This window comes from Thermobia domestica, chromosome 3 (assembly GCF_964235325.1).
Source record: "Thermobia domestica chromosome 3, izTheDome1.hap1.1, whole genome shotgun sequence".
In the NCBI taxonomy this organism is placed as follows: domain Eukaryota; kingdom Metazoa; phylum Arthropoda; class Insecta; order Zygentoma; family Lepismatidae; genus Thermobia; species Thermobia domestica.
In genome coordinates this window covers 86,753,188-86,773,080 of record NC_137456.1, presented here as the reverse complement: position 1 = coordinate 86,773,080, position 19,893 = coordinate 86,753,188, and the positions used below count along the sequence as shown (strand labels likewise).

Genomic DNA, 19,893 nt, shown 5'->3' with positions numbered 1-19,893 from the left:
CTAGTCGCAAAAGGAAATCTTCTCTAAGGGTAGTACCAACTGTTATGTCGTTTTGAGATATTTACAAAATCGAGGACTAAAATCGAGTTTATCATTCACGACATTCAATAAAAATACATTTAGGCTTACACTCTGGTGGGATATCCCAGATCTCAAATAACTCACATTGCAAAACGTTTCAATATTCGTTTTTGTTTCTATTAATACAATGATAGTTCACGCCAAACTGCGAGGGTAGACAAGATACCAGCCTCGTCTATTGTCTTTTTGTTCGCTTCAACCACTGGTTTGTGGGCAACATGGACATTTTAAAACTTTTCTCTCCCTTGGGAGAGCTGTTCTATATTTTGATAAGGTCTCTTCTTCGTATCTGCATCTAGATATTCTATCCTTGATCTTCCTTATCCTGGTTTTCCTTCTACCTTTCCCTCTATCAGCACAGTGATCCAATCAGAGTGCCGAATGAGATGACCAAGCATGTTGTTTCTTCTTTTTTTCCTATTAAATTCATGATCTTTCGTCCTTCATTAGCTTCCTTTAGTATGTCTTCATTCCTTTTCCTTTCGGTCCATGATATGCATAGCATTCTTTGCCAACACCACATTTCAAATGCTTCCAGCTTAGATATTTCAGCTTTTCTCAATGTCCACGTCTCTGATCCGTAAAGCGAGTCTTAATAAATCGTTTCCGAACGTCCAGCGACACATTTCTTGGAAGCACCTTTAAATTTAGAGAGAAACATATGACGACTGGAGCCATACCTCATCAGAGTAGTTAAAAGTTATTTATTACCTTTTTTTTAATACCCACTTATTTACTTTTATGAAGTATGTATGGCGTGTTGTTTTTTTTCAGGTTCCCATTGGGTCTAACAGAATAAAGCAGAAGAAGGTGAAAATTCCACTGAATTCTTTTAAAAAGGAGAAGTTATACATTAATTTGCTAAAAACTGCCGGTTTTCCTTGATTCTGATGTGTTCTTTACTTTAGGCTCCCTAATCGGGTCAATTACTAGGGTGAAAATACTGTAATTCTGGGAAATCATCCTTTACTTGAGATTCATGAAATATGCTTGTTGTGTTTTCGTTTCTGGCATTCCAATGGGTCTACTGCCTAATATTGGAAACGACCAAGATTAAAAGGCTAATTTCTAAGAGCATATACTTGTGTACTGTTTGGCTCCACTACTTCTCTACTCAGAACCAACTTCAGCCTTGAGTAATGTGTGTGTTTGGGGGGAGCTTCAAAGAAAGTATGTGCTTTATTTATGAAATTTAGCTTCTCTTTTTAGCACAGAGGCTATATAAGACGTGGGCCTACAGTTTAAGATAGGGTCATAACCACCGTAATACGTCGAATGCTTTCCCACCGGGAGTCGAACCCACTATCTTGTGTACCTACACTAGCAGAGAAGGCTATTATAGGTTTATTTGCTAGGTACTATTGTCCACTATACAATTGTACATCGGTCTAAAATCAGTGACGGGAACTAATTATTTTACACCAGTCCACAGCGATCTATTTTTTAAAATCAAAATAATTATAATAATTGTAACGCTATTTTACCTTCTATTTCTTTTATACATACATACATACACATACATACATATATGGGGTGGTAAAAAACAGCGGCGTAGCGTAAGGGAATGCCGGTACGCCCTATTAATAAGAAAAAAATACGTATTTCATTGTATATAAATTGTTTGCTTGTAATTATCACAATTATTTCCACTGCAATCTTCTGGATGTGCTCTCTCGCCTTACTTTGATAAGCGGAACCTACGCATGCGCGTCACTCAGATGCACATTTCCTCTCTTTCCTCTTGTCGTATGCTATGTTCCTTGGGCATCCAAGCCTACTGCAAGAAATGGGGTTTTCGTCTGCTGTCTGTGGAGTGCGCATGCGCAACTACTTGCTTTCTTAACTCCCTTCACCCCTTGCAACTCTACATTTTGCTTTAGATATACGCTGGCATATCTTCAAGTATTTCCAACTCTATCTGTTTTGAACTAAGCTATAGTTTCTGTACAGAGCGTACGAGCGCTACCGTCAAGGAAAGAGAACAAAACAGAAATTGCTAGTTCAATGCCTTTTTGAAGCATGTCGGTTATGTAAATAATAGTATAAAAATAGTTATGCTTTAATCGTAATTAAATGCATCGTAATTGTAATCGTAATTAAAGGCAAACTATTAATCTTCATCATAAATACATAGTATGTCCAGTGGCGTGGCCAGAAACTCTTTGAGGGAGCTCACACACACAAGCATAAATATAAAGCATTCTGTAGAATCACGGTCACCGATCTGGTAGACCAAGAGAGTCAGCATTCTCGCCCCTCACAAAGATTGCTTGGGCCCTTCAGTCATTAGCACATATCCCGAGGAGATGAGGGGGACATGTCCCTTCCACCCGATTTGAAATTGTGATGATTTGTATCCGAATGCCACAAAGGAAAGTGGGATGAAATTGTTTCCTTTGACATGTTTCATTTTAAAAAAAGAATTGTGTTTTTTAATATTTCATTATCATTTATTATTGTTAGTCTATTTCCAACTATTTGTTTAATTCCTGTAACGATTCCTATAATGCTATTGTGATCATCATAATTTTGCTCAAATAAGAGTATTGTTGCGCCATACATAGTTGATTTTCTTTCATAGTTTTGGGGAAGTCATTATTTATATTATTACAAAACATGTGTCCTAAAATTTTAATGTGGAGCATTGTGGATGCGTAAATAGAAACATATCAATTATAAATATGCATGTATTCAGATTTCAGAATGTGTTCACGACACTTGATAAGTATCACAATTTTATCTACATCACCTGGTATATAATATACAACAGGTTCACCTCATAAATCAGATTCATCTACCATAATATGAGTTTCATAACCCCTCCCCCAAGAGTAAGCCTCAAATCTGCCCTCCTCCAAATGTTGAAGACAACTCTGATCCTCCACAGCATTGTTTTTCAACTTCATAAATATTTTGAACATCGCTTTAAAAAATGGGAACGGTCTTACCCGTTCCCCGAATGTTGAAGACAGATTTGCGCCCCTGCCTTCAGTATCTGGATATTTGACAACGAAATACATACTCAGAAACTGGCCCCCAGAGTTGGTTTAAGTGTTTTCTATTTACACCTTCAAATGATACACGTATACACTCAGTCGCATATTCACGAATGGGCGTCTGAGTTTCGGACTCAAGATGACAAATTTCTAATGGTGACTTTTTAAAGAACGAGATTGAAGTATGGTATGCGGAGAAAGAAGCTGCCCACGAGAAAGAAATAAAGGGAACTATACTGGAAACAATGTTCATACAACAGCGGGGCCGAGTTTTCTTGTCACACGGTAGTGGTAAGAAGAAGCTGAGACAATTGCTTATTGGCTTCTGACGTAATCCACGCATTTGCTTCTGTATACCCCACTAGGCCACCAATTAGGGAGCCTCCCCCCTAAATTTTTTACAACCCTATATTTCCCATCTGTATAGCTATGTATTGCTAATTTTAGCAGTATTTTATCACACAAGTGACTAACTTTGGCATCCCCATTTCGGAATACCACGCTACGTTACTGGTAAAAAAAATATTTTAACAAACTTCGGGAGCTGATTCCCGACTTCGAGACTAGCAAAAAAGTCCTGTGGAATTTTGGTCAGTGAGGGATAGTTTCGGCGATATAACGTGGCGAAAGCGTGGGAAAAATGAACTTCAGAGGGCTGTAATTCAAAAACAACGCAACGTAGAGAGTGCGGTTTAGAACATGACACTCGAAGTCATACCCGCTCGGTTGAAAAATGTATGTTTCAAACTTCCGCAAGACGTGTGCGAGGTATTCCCCAAAGGACCTTATGGATTCCCTATAACCTGGCAAGTAATCCCTATGTTCCTTTGGGGAATACCTCATACACATCTTGCGGAGGTTTGAAACATACATTTTTCAATCGAGCGGGTATGGCTTCGAGTGTCATGTTCTAAACCGCACTCTCTACGTTGCGTTGTTTTTGAATTACAACCCTCTGAAGTTCATTTTTCCCGCGCTTTCGGTACCTTATATCGCCGAAATTATTCCTCACTGACCAAAATTCCAGAGAACTTTTTTTGCTAGTTTCAGTGTCGGAAATCAGCTCCTGAAGTTTGCTCAAATAGTTTCTTACCACCCTATATATATATTGTTTGTATCATACTTGGAGAGAACGATCCATTGAAGTTTTACTGTATTTTCTGAGTACATTGCTCTGTCCTGATCATACCACCCTGTCTGGATTCCGCATTCTTTAGTGTACTGCCGGGTTCAATGATAGAAAACTGCTGAATTGAACCTAGGAAGTGACTTCTGAATAAAATCCAGACTACAGTAAGGCTAAGAATGATTCTCGTTAGAACCTCTGTCCGTCGTCTTAGTGATCCTAAGTGAAAGACGTCCTACAAAAGAAGAAGTAGTGGGCCCGGTAGGACAGGAAAAGTGGTATGTACACAAAGTCTCTCTGAGTATGATATAACTTTCATCTTAGGCCAATAGACTTATTTGTCAGTAGGAAGGGAATAAATTCTTACGTGAAAAGTATAAACATGAATCTGTTCATTTAATTCGATCAAATGTTAGTTCATCAGTGCGTGCATCCCCAATTTCCTACTACTCTCGCATAAGACTTGTTACGATCCCAAATAAATAATATATAATAATTCACTCTCCTGCTCGAAAAAAAATTCATTAATCAGATTAATGAAGCAAACAATCCTTCGAAACGAATAATTTTTATGATCGTTGCCGTCCCGTGTGAATCAACCAGATTTTTGTACCTAGTACTAATCAATGATAACTCTGAGTCTTCTTATCTCAGCTGTCTAAAAGTATACTAAGTATTCCAATACGAATTAATGCTAAGTCTGATTTTCCTTACCTGAACCCTTAAAGACTAATTCTTAGAGGGGATGCTGATAGAGATTGAGACTTACCAAGAAAAAATTGACCTAAGGAGCTGAAACTCCCACACTATTTCATATATTCTTCTAGTAGGTCAATGCATCTGTCCTGCAACTTTTTAAGTCCTTGTAAATAGAAGCATTTTGTCTGCTGCTCTAACCATTCATCTGCCGCTTGAACACTCTGACAAAGATGATCTTTGAGATGTTTTTTGAGATTCGGGAGCAGATGATAATCGGATGGAGCTAGGTCAGGCGAATAAGGGGAATGATTCAACACTTGAAAGTCTAGATGGCCAATGTGTTCTGTGTTTCAAATGCCGTGTGTGTGGAGGCATTATCGTGCAAAAGCAGAACACTTTTGGAGATATTTCTACGACGTTTATCCTTGATGTTTTCGTGCAACTTCCTCAAGAGACCTCGGTAATATGCTACATTAATTGTTGCATCCATTGGAAGATAGTCTACGAGCAGAACTCCGTCCTTATTCCAAAGATTGTTGCCATTTCTTTCTGTGCAGACCTTTGCACACGGCACTTCTTTGGCCGGGGAGAAGAACTGTGCCTCAATTCCTTAGACTGTTCTTTAGTCTTGAGATCATAACAATAGATTCACGTATTATCACCAGTTACGAGTTAAAAAAAACACTTCTTGCAAAATGTTCCAAAACTGTAAGCGAAGTTCTCACTCTTTCCTGCTTTTGTTCCTTCGTCAGAAGTTTGGGTATCCACTTTGCTGCAACCTTCCTCATATCCAGATCATATCAACTCTTTCACGTGATATGCCCAAACACGTAGCAATTCTTTTGGCTGATATTCGACGATCTTTTTTTATTATGTCCTGGATGGCTTACACATTTTCGGGATCAGACACAAAATGGCCATTTCTGAAGTTTGTCACCCAGCGTTTGACAGTTGCATATGATGGCCCACGGTCCTCCAAAATTTGTTTCATTTAATCGTAGATCTGCGTCGTACCTTTCCCTTGGAAGAAGAGAAACTTCATGACGGTCATATTCTCCTCAGGCCTGGAATTTGCTGGAGGATCTGAAGCCTGCTACAGGTGTTGCCATGTTCACTTCTGAAATGAAAAAGAAAAGGATGTCAATATCATAGGACATTGCATTTTGCTACATAGTCTATACAGATCCTGCCCTATATGCCCTGCTAATTTCAGCTTCCTAGCTCTATTTTTCTTGGTAAGGCTCTATCTTTACCAGCACCCCCTCGTACAGCACGTCGTTTTTTCGTTGAATTTACGGTACGATGTTACCATTCGGGCGATGATTATGGTAACAGTTATGCTTATATCAAGTCTGTTATATGCCAAGTTATAAGAAAGAAAAAAAAATAGGTTCTTTTACAAGCGAGTTTATTATACATACTTCAGTACCCCTCAAATTTCCAATATAGACCAATGCACGTTTCTTTGGTGTATGACATTCATAACCCTTTGTGATAGTTTTGAGTCTGCAAATACGTTACGCGCCTCTTCCAACTCTTCCATTAATCTTTTATGATGGATTTTATCAAATGCCTTTTCTATGTCAAACAGCTTATCTATAGATGACGACTTACTTTTGGTATAGTGATTTGTTATTGCTGTAATTAATCGGCCAACTCATTAAAAATCATTATGCTTGAAAGAAAAGGTCTTTGCATATCAACTCACTATGATAAGTGCTCTTCCACTGAATATAGGATATAACCACTTGCTATTAAACTAGAGAAATGTATTATATATTATTACCTTATTACGATTACAATTGTATTAATTTCCCATCATCTGTTTCAGTTGAAGCGAATTGGTCGTCTACAAAAGCGCAACCTGAGTTACTATGCAGTGGCGACATCTGAACTACATGAGTTATTGCAGGAGTTAAAAGTTCACGTAACGAGTAGTTCAGCGTCGCATAGCTCTGGTTCTGAGAAAGGCCGCATTACACGCTGTGCCTCGCTGAGCAGTCTACCATGTACAGGGAACAGGAGCGGAGGAAATTTCCCTGAAAGGAGGAGAAGAAATTCTCTGGGAAGAAGGTAAGAGAATTCCCTGATTCTTAAGGTCCGTTAAAAATAATATATAAGATAGTTGACATTGTTTGACATCCTGCAATACCACCAGATTAACAGTGTTGCCAACCTAACCTAAAGTTATATTTATTTAAATGATAGATGTCAGGTTATTACGTATTTCAAACTTACATATTAAACGAAAAGTTACAATATTTCATTTATTATTCATTGTTATAAACTAAGGTCACTAAGGTTATAAACAGGTTATAACTAAGGTTATAAACAGGTTATAACTAAGGTTATAAACAGTATGACAAACATCCAAATTTTAGAGGTTTTTACAGCACTAATAGTGAGCTCCTCCGTGACTAAGCTGTGTGCGTACGCGCCTTTGGCGTGGGAGACCCAGGTTCGATTCCCGGAGGGAGCTCATGTGGTTCGGATTCCTCGTTAATCAGTAGGTCCCGTCCCATGTAGCCTCGGTGCTGAAAGGGACGTTAAACTCAAAATCAACTCAACAGTAATAGCGCAATGAGACGGACATGGTAATGGCAATGCAATTATTCTGAATACTATGATACGACGAATTCCTAAGAAATGAAGTTACACGAGATTGACAATATTGACTTCTTTCAAAAGGTTCTATTTGGAAAAAATGCTTAGTCAAATAACACATTCAATTATATAAATAGTTTTCACTAAATGTAATGTAAAGATTTTTATTCCATTTACAGCAATTTTATATCTCAAACCATTTATGAGATACGATAAGCATTATTAAAGTTTGCAATACAGCTTAAAATTATGTAATTGCGATAACGTGTTGTAATTACAAACTACAAAACAACAATCTTTTTTAGAAGTTCCTACAAATACGCCATTTTAAGCAGTGCAGTATTATCTGGCTGTGGTTTTCATATCTCTCCGAGATGGTTTGAGATATCAAATTGCTGTAAACGGCGTTAAGCTTTACGCCTATTGAAAACCATCTATGTGGTTGGGTGTGATTCTTATTTACCGCCATATGCATGTCTACCACAGATTTGAAGACACATGGATCAAATTTGGTAACCTTCGTTTTCGGATTTAGCATTTCAAATTGGTGGGAAATGAAAAAATCAAACTTGGCACGAAACTTGAGCAGAAGCTATAATTTTCAACATCTACGCATGCATTGTAGTCTCCAACGCCTACGTTCAGTTTTCACCTCTGAGTTAGAAACATTAAACCATATTCTAAATTTTTCGTTTGCACTTTTCTTCACCGACTCCTAAGCTTGTCAAAGCACACTTTTGTCCAAAACATTTTGATGAGAGGCTAATGTTTACAACAGCAAGACTGTATCATTGTTGTCTGAGAGGTGCCTGACCTATTGACATTTAAGAAAATACATATGCAGACAAAGCAGTTAAATACGACACTTTAGTACAACCCAGCTCCAATCCCATTTGCTATTAGATAATCTCATTTGCAAGCAGTTTGAAATATAATGAATGAGAAAAAGCTATATTCTGTAAAATCTTTAGTGTGTTATCGGCAAACTCAGTTACGTTACCGTCGTAGAGATAAGGTGGTCTAGAGGAGCTCTCGTATCGACTACTCTTGACGAACTCAATCGAATGTATCGAGTTATGCTGCGGAAAGGTTCAATCGATGAACGTCTTACGACAGAGCCTTCAAACTTTACATCTGTTTGTGTTTCATCTCTTATTTTCAATTGTGTTTAACTTTTCTTTTATTATATTTAATATTTTTGTTTTAAAGGATATAGTTATGAGGGTTCGTAATGTAAGAATTCCTTGAAACGATGTTATCGCAATAGAATGAAGTCCGCACCATAATGTTGCATCAACCTCGACATATATAATTTCCGCCTTATACCGGCTGGCCAGTAGTAGTCAAAGGCGCGTAAATAGTGTAAATGGCGGACTCTGCAACTGAGAACCACATGAGTGATGTGCGGTTATGAGATATATTTTCCAGAAGAGCAATTATCCACAGTAATATATAGGCCATAAAGCAAGATCTAAAAGAAAATATTCCAAGAGTAGCACGCCTTCTTAGAAGTTGTTCGTGAATGACACTCGTATGATAACCAAGAAAAAGTTGTTTTTGTTCAAGGTTAGCAAGCTTTAGTATCTATGGAAGCTGATAAGTACTCATAACATTTCTAAAGTGTTTGGTGCAAGTTCTTTATAGATAGACTCACTTCTTTTCGAAGATTCTTTGTTAATGATTTCTTGTGTGAAGTGCATGTTGTAATTATTATTTTGTGCTTATTCCTTTAATACCTTTGATATCATTATTCATCCTTTACAGGAACGCTGCAGCAGTGGACCCTCTGTGGCAACTGGACACTGATCCCGGTTCATTGGGCATTTCCCATGACACCTTAGTAGGGGAAGGAACATGGTCACGGGTCTACAGGGGACTTCTTCACGGCACCGAAGTGGCTGTCAAGGAGCTCAAATGTTCGCTCAGCCCTGTAAGTCATTTCAGAAGATGATATCAAATAATTTAGTCAATTTTAAAGTTTATTTTGGTTCCTATTTATAGTGCAGAATTGAATAAATTTAGGGGAAATTTTATTTCATACACACAACTTCCGTATCGTGTAGAGTCTGAAATTTGTCTTTTTCAATTTGAACTTAGGAAATGGAGTAAATGAATTCTCCTACTGTAATATATTTTGTGCTGCTGTAAACAATCTAGAAGCTGTAAAATTAATAAATTTTACTTAAACAACTTATCAGTCCTTTACTAAAATAAAATATATTAGTTTTGTGCTATTGAAATATTTGCTTGACGTGAGTCATTTTTAGAGGCCGAGAAATGAAAGGTACTACCTGTTAGTAGAAGTAATTTCCTCCACATGCTTTTGCTATTAATAGGGATGGGCACGAGTCGAGTCAAAGATAATTTTCTGTAATCGAGTTGCGAGCCGAGTTCTTGAGATCGAGTTTCGAGTCGAGTCGAGTTTGATAAATGGCTCGCTCGTTCAGCTCGTTTTAACTCGTTTTGAAATCATGGCCTGATTAGATTGGCAAGCGAAAGCCATGAGAAATGTAAGCAGTAATGCGGAATATTTTGATGTTGCTCACTAGAGGAGACACTTCTCGTCTGGATAATGAAACGACAAAAGATTTTTAGAACGAGCTTAGTTCGGCTCGGCTCAACTGGGTCCATGGCTCGAGCTGGCTCGTTTGGCATGAACCATCTGCTCGGTTCGAGCCGGCTCGATTGGATAAGCTGTTGGCTCGGCTCATTTCTCGATGCGGCTCGTTAGTGAATGAGCTGTGAGCCGAGCTGCTCGAACCGTTTACAACTCTAAACCCGGACCGAGTAGTTTTGAACATGTTTGGCCGGCGATCTGTAACTTTTAACAATTATTAGCTCGAGCCCAAATACTTCCTCCTCCGCTCGTGAACGATGTCCTTGCCTCCTAGATTTCACAACTACAGGGGTTGGCTGCCTTTCCTTTATGTTTATACACAGTGTTGTTATAATAATAATAATAATAATAATAATAATAATAATAATAATAATAATAATAATAATAATAATAAGTAAGTAGTAGTAGTAGTAGTAGTAGTAGTAGTAGTAGTATCATTGATAATAATTATATTGTCTTTACTTTATACAGGATACTTGAAGAGAGTACTTGAAACTACACACAGGATTTCGCTCATTTTGGCTCGACTCGACTCGGAACTCGACCAGAATTCGAATAGAGTTTCGAGTGGAGTTGGAGGAAATTTTTGGAGCCGAATTCTGGAGTCGAGTTTCAAAGAAAACTCGCTCAAACTCTCTGGTGCCTATCCCTAGCCATCACGGCGAAAAAAGTTTTATATTGCAACTCGTAGAGAGTTTACAAAGTTTTTAAAGCGATATGTAATTCTGCATTGTTATATAAAATGAAGGTATCATGACTTCTGATCATTCCTTAGTTTGCCGTATGTTTAATGGAAATCAGCACTGTAACGATCTGAAGTGATGGTTCTGCTTCATCAGAGAAAGATATGATGTATCACTTCCACGATAGACAACCATGCCAGCAACAATACTTTCTACAGGTTTAGGAAATTATCGTGGATGTTGATCACGATCAACTACTGTCCTGGCCATTTATGATTGTTTGTATTAGATTAGTTTTTCATTAGACGTGACAATCTAATGCAGAAATTATTCTGCACACTCAGGGGACTGCATAATTCCAGACGGCGATTCTTGCTGCCCGGAGTCAAATCATGGGCACCAATGAGTCTTTTTTTTTTTTTTTTTTTTTTTTTACCTTACCTGACCCATTTTGGAGAAGGCAGCAGTTCTCCAGAAGCAAGTTGATGGAAATCATAGTGATTGGTACTGAAATTTGAACGGTACGGTCTCAGGTACGGTCAGAATAAATTTAATGGCTAGGATACAGCGCGGAAGAAGGCAAAGGGAACACACTACTCTTATTTTTTCCTAGCTGCTTACAGCAGCAAGAGAATATGTATAGTTCGCTTTTACAATGAGCTTTCGCAAGTCAAAATATAGTTCCAAAGGTAAAATACCCCCCCATTCGGCTCCCCGGGAGGGGTATGGCTTGGGAAGAACTATTGGACAAAAGAGTAACAATGTGTGAAAGATTGATAGAGAAAGAAAGAGAAGCAAGAGCAAAAGGTTTAGGATAGGAACATGGAACGTACGTACCATGTTACACGGAAGAGAGTTCGAAAATTTTAAAGAAAAAATTAATCTTAACTTGGTAGGTGTTTGTGAAGTTAGATAGGGAGGTAATGAGAAGTTGAAAAGTGAAGGACATAGAATATCTCACTCAAGTAATGAAAAGGATGGTCAAAATGGTGCGGGAATAATTCTTGCTAAGCGCTTAAAAGAAAATATAGTGAAACTAAAATTTGTTGATTATAGAGTAATGATGTTAAGACTTAAAGGAAAAATGAAGGATCTAATGATGATACAGGCATACGCACGGACGACTTTGTGAACAACTGAAAGGGTAAAGGAGTATTATGAGAAAATGGAAGAAATTACAGACACGGAGAAGAGGGGTGCATGCATAATTGTAAATGGAGATTTCAATGAACTTATGGAAGAAAAACAGGAAGGTATTGTAGGAAAATATGATCTAGGCAAAAGAAATTACATGGGAGAGAAGCTGATCAATTTCTGTAGATATATGTAGTTCATTAGTAATTGAGAACATTTGGTTCAATCAGCACAAGGGAAAAAGATGTACATGGACAGCTATACACAGACAATAGACAGCCGAAGATATCAAATAAACTGTAATATGATTTAAGAGTCACTGGGAAACTATCTTCTTTCTTGTTTACCTCAACCATAGGTTGGTGGGCAACATGAAAATTTTAAAACCTCTCTCTTCTTTGGAAGAGCTGTTTGATACTTTGATAAGGTCTCTTCTTCGTAACTGCATCTAGATTTTCGATCCTTGGTGTTCCTCTTCCTGGTTTTCCCTCTATCATCACGGTGATCCAATCAGAGTGTGAATAAGATGTACAACCATCTTTTTTTCTATTATCTTCATGATTTGCCATCCTTCATTAGCTTCCTTTAGTACGTCTTTATTCCTTTTCCTTTCGGTCCATGATATGCGTAGCATTGTGCGCCAACACCACATTTCAAATGCTTCCACCTTGGATATTTCAGCTTTTCTGAATGTTTGTCTCTGATCCGTAAAGCGCCATGCTCCATACCAGAGTCTTAATAAATAGTTTACGAACGTCTAACGACACATTTCTTGATGTTAGCAGTCCTCTTTTCCTATCAAATGCTTGTTTAGCCTCACTATTCAGAAACTTACATCTATTTCACTTCTTCCGTCCGATGATAATAGACTTCCTAAATAGAAGAAGGTCTTGACATCTTCGATTTTCTCTCTATCTAGCCATACGTTTGCCCCTTCCGGTCCTGCTCTTGTGCACTTTATCATTTTGGTTTTCTTCTTATTTATCTTCATTTTGCATGTTTTTACCAGTTGGTCGTTCAAGTTTGAAAGTGCTTCCTCAAGTCCTTTTCGTTGTTCACTATCAGTGCTATGTCATCAGCAAACTTTATTGTGCTGAAAGCCTGGCTATTCACTTTTACGCCTTTCTTGTTGTAATCAAAGAATTCTTAAACAGCCTCTTCTATATAGACGTTGAACAGGAAAGGTGAAAGTCCACATCCTTGCCTTATTCCTTTTCTTACTCTTGTTTCATTCTGATCTCTTCTTATAACAGCTGTCTGGTTTCTGTAAAGTTGGCATATTATTCATCTGTCTCTGTAATCCACTTTCAGATTCTTCAACGCTCTGGACATGATATTCCAATCTAACGTTATCAACAGTTTTTGCTATAGCTACAATGTATCAAAATTGGTTTGTTTATTCTGATGTGCTGTTCCATGATCAACCGTAGACTCAGTATTGCTTCTCTTGTTCCCCTTTTCCTCCTAAATCCAAACTGGTCCTCCGATAACCGTTCTTTGATTTTCCTTTCTATTCGCTGTGCAATAATTTTGCACAGTATTTTTGATGCATGGGAAAACAAATGTAATGTTCTGTGTTCTTCGTATTTCCGCGCGCCGTTTCTCTTCGGGATAGGGAACAATATGCTTTTCTCGAATCTCTTGGTATTTTTCCCGAGATGTACATTTCATTGATAAGATTAAATAGTTTCTTCTTTGTTGCTATTCCGAGATTCCTAGTCACTTCCGTTGGTATTTGGTCTATTCCTGGGGCTTTACCATGTTGCATTTTCTCCAAAGCATTGTCAAATTCGGACTGTAAAATTGAAGGTTCTAATTAATTTTCATTGGGGTCTTCCTTCTCTATCTCTTCTTCGTTCACTCTGTCTCCTTTGTAAAGTTCTTCAATATATTCCATCCATCTTCTTGTTATCTGCTCTAGCGCTGTCCTGTTCTTGTATATGATGCCTGTGCGTTTCCTTTTCTCACTGAACTGTTTTCTAACCTTTCTAAATGTCGTTTCTGTATTGCCTTTGACTATATTTTCTTCAATTTGCTTGCACAAGTTGTTTATCCAGTTTTCTCTGGTCTTCTTTATTTCTCTGTTGATATGCTTTCTGCACCTTCTATATTCCTCTTCATTGTTTGTTATCTTGAACTGTCGTCTTTTGTCCATCGTTTGCAATATTTCAGCTGTTATTCAGGGTTTATATTGGGTTTTCGCTTCTCTTCCTATGTGCTCATCAGCTGCTTTTGTAATCCCTGCTTTCATGACTTCGCATTTGGAGTTGATGTCATCACCTGCTAAAGCTACCTTAGACGTCTCTTTGTCTGTCGCAGTTGCAAGTTCCCTTTTCGTGCTTTCATCTCTTCTTAGCTTGGTTGTGTTCCATCTTTTGTTTGGTGCTACCACTCTTTTCTTCTTTAGTCGGAGTTCGCTCTTCATCAAAACTAAATTATGGTCTGAGTTTATTTTTTCACTTGGGTAACTCTTACTGTTCTTCACTTTATTTCTAAATGCTTGTCGGGTCATTATATAGTCTATTTGGTATCTTTATTTGTCTACTGGTCTTGTCCATGTATATATTCTTCTTAGTAGTTGTTCGAAGAGAGTGTTTGTTACAGTCAGATTATGGGTTTTGCAAAACTCAACTAGTCGTGCGCCTCTCACATTCCTTTCTCCTAGGCCGAAATTCCTAGTCCCTTTTTTGCCTTCTCCGGCTACTGCGTTCCAGTCACCCATGATGATTAAATTGTCCTGGTCTTCTACTTTCATCAATACTTCTTCTATTTGTTCATAAGTTTCTTCTATTTATACTTCCTCATCTGTGTAGTTTGATGTAGGCGTATATACTTCGATTATCGTCATATTCCTCGCTTCTGTTGCTATCTTCAACATTGCTATCCTTTCACGGTTTCTCCAGCTGCCTATAACTTTTTGTCCTATCTTCTTACTCAAGACAAAACCATGTCCTTCTGCGCCGTGTACAGCTCCTGAATAAATCATTCTGAGGTACCCGCTCCACATATCTCCTCCATCAGGTCACTTAACTTTGCTGATTCCCAGGATATCTATCTTCATGCGTTCCATTTCTTTCTTTAGGTTTTCCGGTTTTCATCACATTGTAACAGCGATCCCACATTTCAAGTTCCTATCCTGCAAGGATTTCGTTTGATGACGACCAAGGAGGCCCTGCTTTGTTTCCCTCCACTGCCAGAGACGACCCTCTTTGAAAAAGTAGTGTCGTATTCCCTAATATTACATTTTTAAATTTCTCTTTCCATGCTGTTTTCTAGGGACTGAGTAAAGTGGTGGTATCCCAGGTCCTTCTACATCGCAGTGAAATAGCCACAGAGAACATCCTGTCCCTGCTTGTTTTTGTCCACATCTGAGCCTTGCCGATGTCAATCATCTTCAGCCTCAGTGTGGTAATGGTAGAGCTGCTGCCGACTATCATTATATCTCTCTTACTCTGGCTCCTATCCCTAAAGACTTGACCGACATGGGAAGCTCTCTGATAGCGAAGCCATCTCCTGCATAGCTATTGGAATCATTAGAGCACGTAAGCCCCCTCCCCCCACCGCGGCAAGGTGGAGATATTGAGGGAGGGTGGAAACTAAATGGAATGGAAATCAACATCGAAAAATCGAATATCCCGTGGAAATACGCCCTTATGGATCAGAGTAGAACAAAGAGTACTTGAAGAGGTCGACCATCTATCCCAGGTACATTGAAATATCTGGGAAGTATTTTGACGAAAAACGGGTACTACATCAGAGAGATCAGTTCGAGAATTACCATAGCCAAAGAAGCATTCAACATGAAAAGATCACTCTAAACTACCGGCCTTAATATAAGGAAGAAATTGATCAAGTGCTATATATGGAGCATTGGACGTTATGCTTCACAGACTTGGACACTACGGAAGTTAGAGAAGAAATATTTAGAGAGCTTCCAAATGTGGTATTGGAGGAATATGAAGAAGATAAAATAAACAGAATGAGTAACAAACAAAGACGTTTTAAAACGAATAGGAGAGAAGAGGACGCTTCTAGCCACCATCCTTCGTAGAAAAGCCAATTGGATCGGACAGATCTTGTGAAGAAATTATTTTCTCCATACCGCCATAGAAGGTAAGATAGTAGGAAGAAGAACGCAAGTGATCGATGATTTGAAAAATAGAAGAAAATACTGAGAGTTAAAAGAGGAAACTAAAAATCGAGAAGCCCGGAAGAAACATTTGCAAGCCCAAACTGAAAATTAAGATGAAGAAAAAACTTTCATTAGTACCAGGAACCTGTCAAAAGGCAGAATATTTAATAATAATAATAATAATAATAATAATAATAATAATAATAATAATAATAATAATAATAATAATAATAATAATAATGTTTAAATGTTTATTAGGGACAAACAGCTACAGCCACAAAGTGCCCCCAAGAAGGATTATACAAATATAGGGCGCTTACATTTAAATAACAAAAATGAAACAAGCAAAAAAAAAAAAATCATGCAATGGGTATTACAGATAGAAATACAATGAAAAGCATAATGAGAAAACAAATAAGCAGAAATATCATCTTAAGTACATCTCAAACAAGTACACCCAGTCATGAGACTAAAATAACATTGATATAAGTATACAGTAGGAAAAAAAGTATATAACATATTAAAAGGAACATACATATAGTCAAAGTTACAAATGAACATACATGAAAATCATAAAATAATATAAGCACGATTTTCAAATCAATTGACACCTTAATTAAAGTACACTCATACAAATACAGAAATAAAAATAAGATAAATTTACCAAAGAATACAAAATAAGCATATGACATATGAAACTCATAACCGAGATAATAATAATAATAAAAAGAAGTGTAGTATCCGAAAAAAAGCAAAGATAAAAGAAAAAAGATAATAGGAAAAGAGAAAGAAAGTTAAAAGAGAGAACAAGAAAACAACCTAAAAAAAATTAAATTTTCGAAATTAAAAAAAAATAAAAAAATATTATTATTATTATTATTATTATTATTATTATTATTATTATTATTATTATTATTATTATTATTATTATTATTATTATTATTATTATTATTATTATTATTTAAGATAGATATCGGAATAGCTTGAAGAACACGAAGACCCTTCGCGGGGCCAACATTCTCTCTGATCATAATCTTGTGCTGGGCAAAGTGGATATTCAATTTTAAAATGTGAGCAGAAGAAAACAAGGCAACAAGATTTTGAATACTGAAAAGTTGAAAAACGAGGAAGTAAGAAGTTAATTCGTTGAAAAATTCGAAGAGATATGCTCACACGAGGAAAGGAAAGGTGTGGGTAGTAACAGACGGTGGGAGCATGTTGGACATTTGCATACAGTATGTTACAGAAGTAGTAGGTTGCTGCGAACACAAAATGGCTAAGAAGTCATTGGTTACAAAAGAGATATTGCAGAAAATGAAGGAAAGGAAGACATGAAAATGTAAATAGATTGATACAGAAGAGGGCAGGAAGAGGGCAGAAAATTAAACGAGTTACGAAGGGAAACAGACAGATCAAGGGAAGAGTTTTATAAAAGAAAATGTGAGGACATAGAAGAATTAGAACGAGTTGAGAAATATGAGGAAATGTATAAGGTGAAAATTATGGAACTTCAGAGGAAACAAGGGGGTATTACGTAACTCGTTTAACTTCCTGCAGTAGAAAATGAGAATGGGAAGATAGTCGGCGAGAGAAGTGAAGTCTTAGGAAGACGGAAAAGAATATGTTGAGGACTTGTATGAGAGTGGGAATAGACCATGTGGCCTACATGTTGAAGAAGAAAATGAGGTACATGAGGATAATAAAACGATTTAGTGTTCTTTGGGAGAAGTTTCAGAAAGATATACGTTCGTATATATGATTAGGAATGGAAAGGCAACTGGGTAGATAATATACTAATCGATATCATTAAGAATATCGCAGACAAGGACAAGAAAGAATAGCTCCAAAGTGCGTAAAAGATTTTTAGTAGGTGATCATGATACCGATGTCTAAGAAATCGAACCCAGAGAAATGTGAGGATTATATAACAGTTAGTGTCACATTGCATGCAGCACAAAATTTGCTCCGAGTACTGAACAGAAGGTTACATAGCAGAACAGAAGAACAGATAGCCCAGTAAATGTAGGATTTTCTGTGAAAATAATTCATAATTAGCTGAAAATTTCAGGATTAGTTTCTCTTTACATACAGAATGAATCCTGAAAAGTCCCTCAATTTTCTATGTCCGCTTCCATCCAAAATGGCGGATCCAAGATGGCCGCCAAGCACTTTTGCCGTTTTTGATATTTTTGCACATATCTAAGTTAGAAATAAACACATTTCAATTGTGAAAAAACCTACATACTCCACAAGAATTACCACTTCGATTTGTACCATAAAACGACCAATAAAACATTTCCATGTGTGGATATATATTAATTTTATTGATGCCGAAAGGCAACATTTTTCCGATCTTAAGTTTCAGCTGAACTTATAAATTGGGTACATTTATAAGTCGAGAAAACTGTTATTAAAATGTTTCTTGTAGGGCTTTTCTTTATAGTTCACACACGAAAAATATTGGCCAGTCATTCATCATCATCATCGAAACCGTAAGAGGGAGGAGCTGAATTTTTACAGATCTCTCCTAAGCAAGAAGTACAAAACTTGGAACACTGAATGTCTGTCTTTTTGCATCGACATGTTTCGTCACAGTCCCTTCTTGCTGTTATTTTGAAGTTATAAAGATATTAGTTCTAGAAGTTCTTCGGAAGCTGCAGGAAGCATTGAAGACACTGGGTTTAATCTACCTTCCTTCATGAACCATCCCCATTCAGTAGGATCCAGGTTATTCCCTAGCCACTGCTGACTTGAAATAAACCTGAAGTGAATGTCAGAAAGCTGCGCACTTGCCAAGTTAAATTTGGAAGAAAGAATTTTGGTTTCCAATGGATGGACCGACATCATGAGTAGGATATCTCAAATTCTTGTACATATTCAAAAAGCAGACTCGGATGTCCAGTTAGCCAGAAGTTAAAATGTGTTGTTAGGCAGAGTCGTTTAACAGTGCGCCATGGATGACAAATAAATTTGCTTTACAACTTCAAACGAGAACATTCTGCAGTTCTAATAGCGAGAAATATTAATAGAACATTTGGGTTAGTAGTACGGAATGATACAGTGTGTCGATGCCGGTGACACAACATTCAAAACATCCCCGTGGACACTTACTAACAACATGTTTTGTTAGGATCCTCATAGATGTTCTGCCATTATTGGCAGGTCACTTGCTGCAACTGAAAAGCTTCCATACTCACAGTATTGAGCTAACCTCTTCGCCTTCACGTACGAGTTTTTGTTTTTATACTGTCCATCAATTGTAGTTTCCTTCGCCTTCTCCATCTCTTTTCTGCCACCATACCCTCTAGCACGTCCCTCATAATACAGTTCCTTCTTAGTCAATGTCCTAACCAGTTTCTCTTTCTCTTCCCAATAATACTTAAAATTGTTCTTTTCTCCCCCCTCTCATTCGTTTTTCCGGTCGAGCGAGTTTATTCTCTTCATTCTTCTCCACACCCAAAATTCGAAAGCTTCCACTAGTTTTTTTTTATCAGTCTTGCGTAATGTCCACGTTTCTACCCCATACAGTACAATACTCCACACGACGCATTTTATGAGTCTTTTTCTCAACTCCTTATTCAAGGTCCCACAAAATAATCTTTACATCCTCCTAAAGGCTTATTTCGCCATTCCTATCCTTACTTTTATTTCATTCGCACTTCATACCGTCATTAATAATACTGCCAAGGCATCGAAAATTAGACACCTATTCTATTTTCTTTTCTCCTACTTCTACATTTGACACAACAGCTTCGTTCCAGTCACCATGGCTTTTCTCTTTCTAAGATTAATTTTCATCCTATATTCTTCACACCCATTTT

General features: G+C 37.4%; 1 protein-coding gene across 1 annotated transcript in view; it reads left to right on the top strand.

Moving 5' to 3' along the window:
* LOC145680577 (uncharacterized) overlaps positions 1 to 19,893 on the top strand; it is a 264,515-nt gene that overhangs the window by 214,289 nt on the left and 30,333 nt on the right. The window contains exons 4-5 of the mRNA XM_081751222.1: positions 6,734 to 6,975; positions 9,271 to 9,436. Of these exons, the coding sequence (XP_081607348.1) occupies positions 6,734 to 6,975; positions 9,271 to 9,436 (408 nt within the window). The remainder of the gene's footprint in view (positions 1 to 6,733; positions 6,976 to 9,270; positions 9,437 to 19,893) is intronic.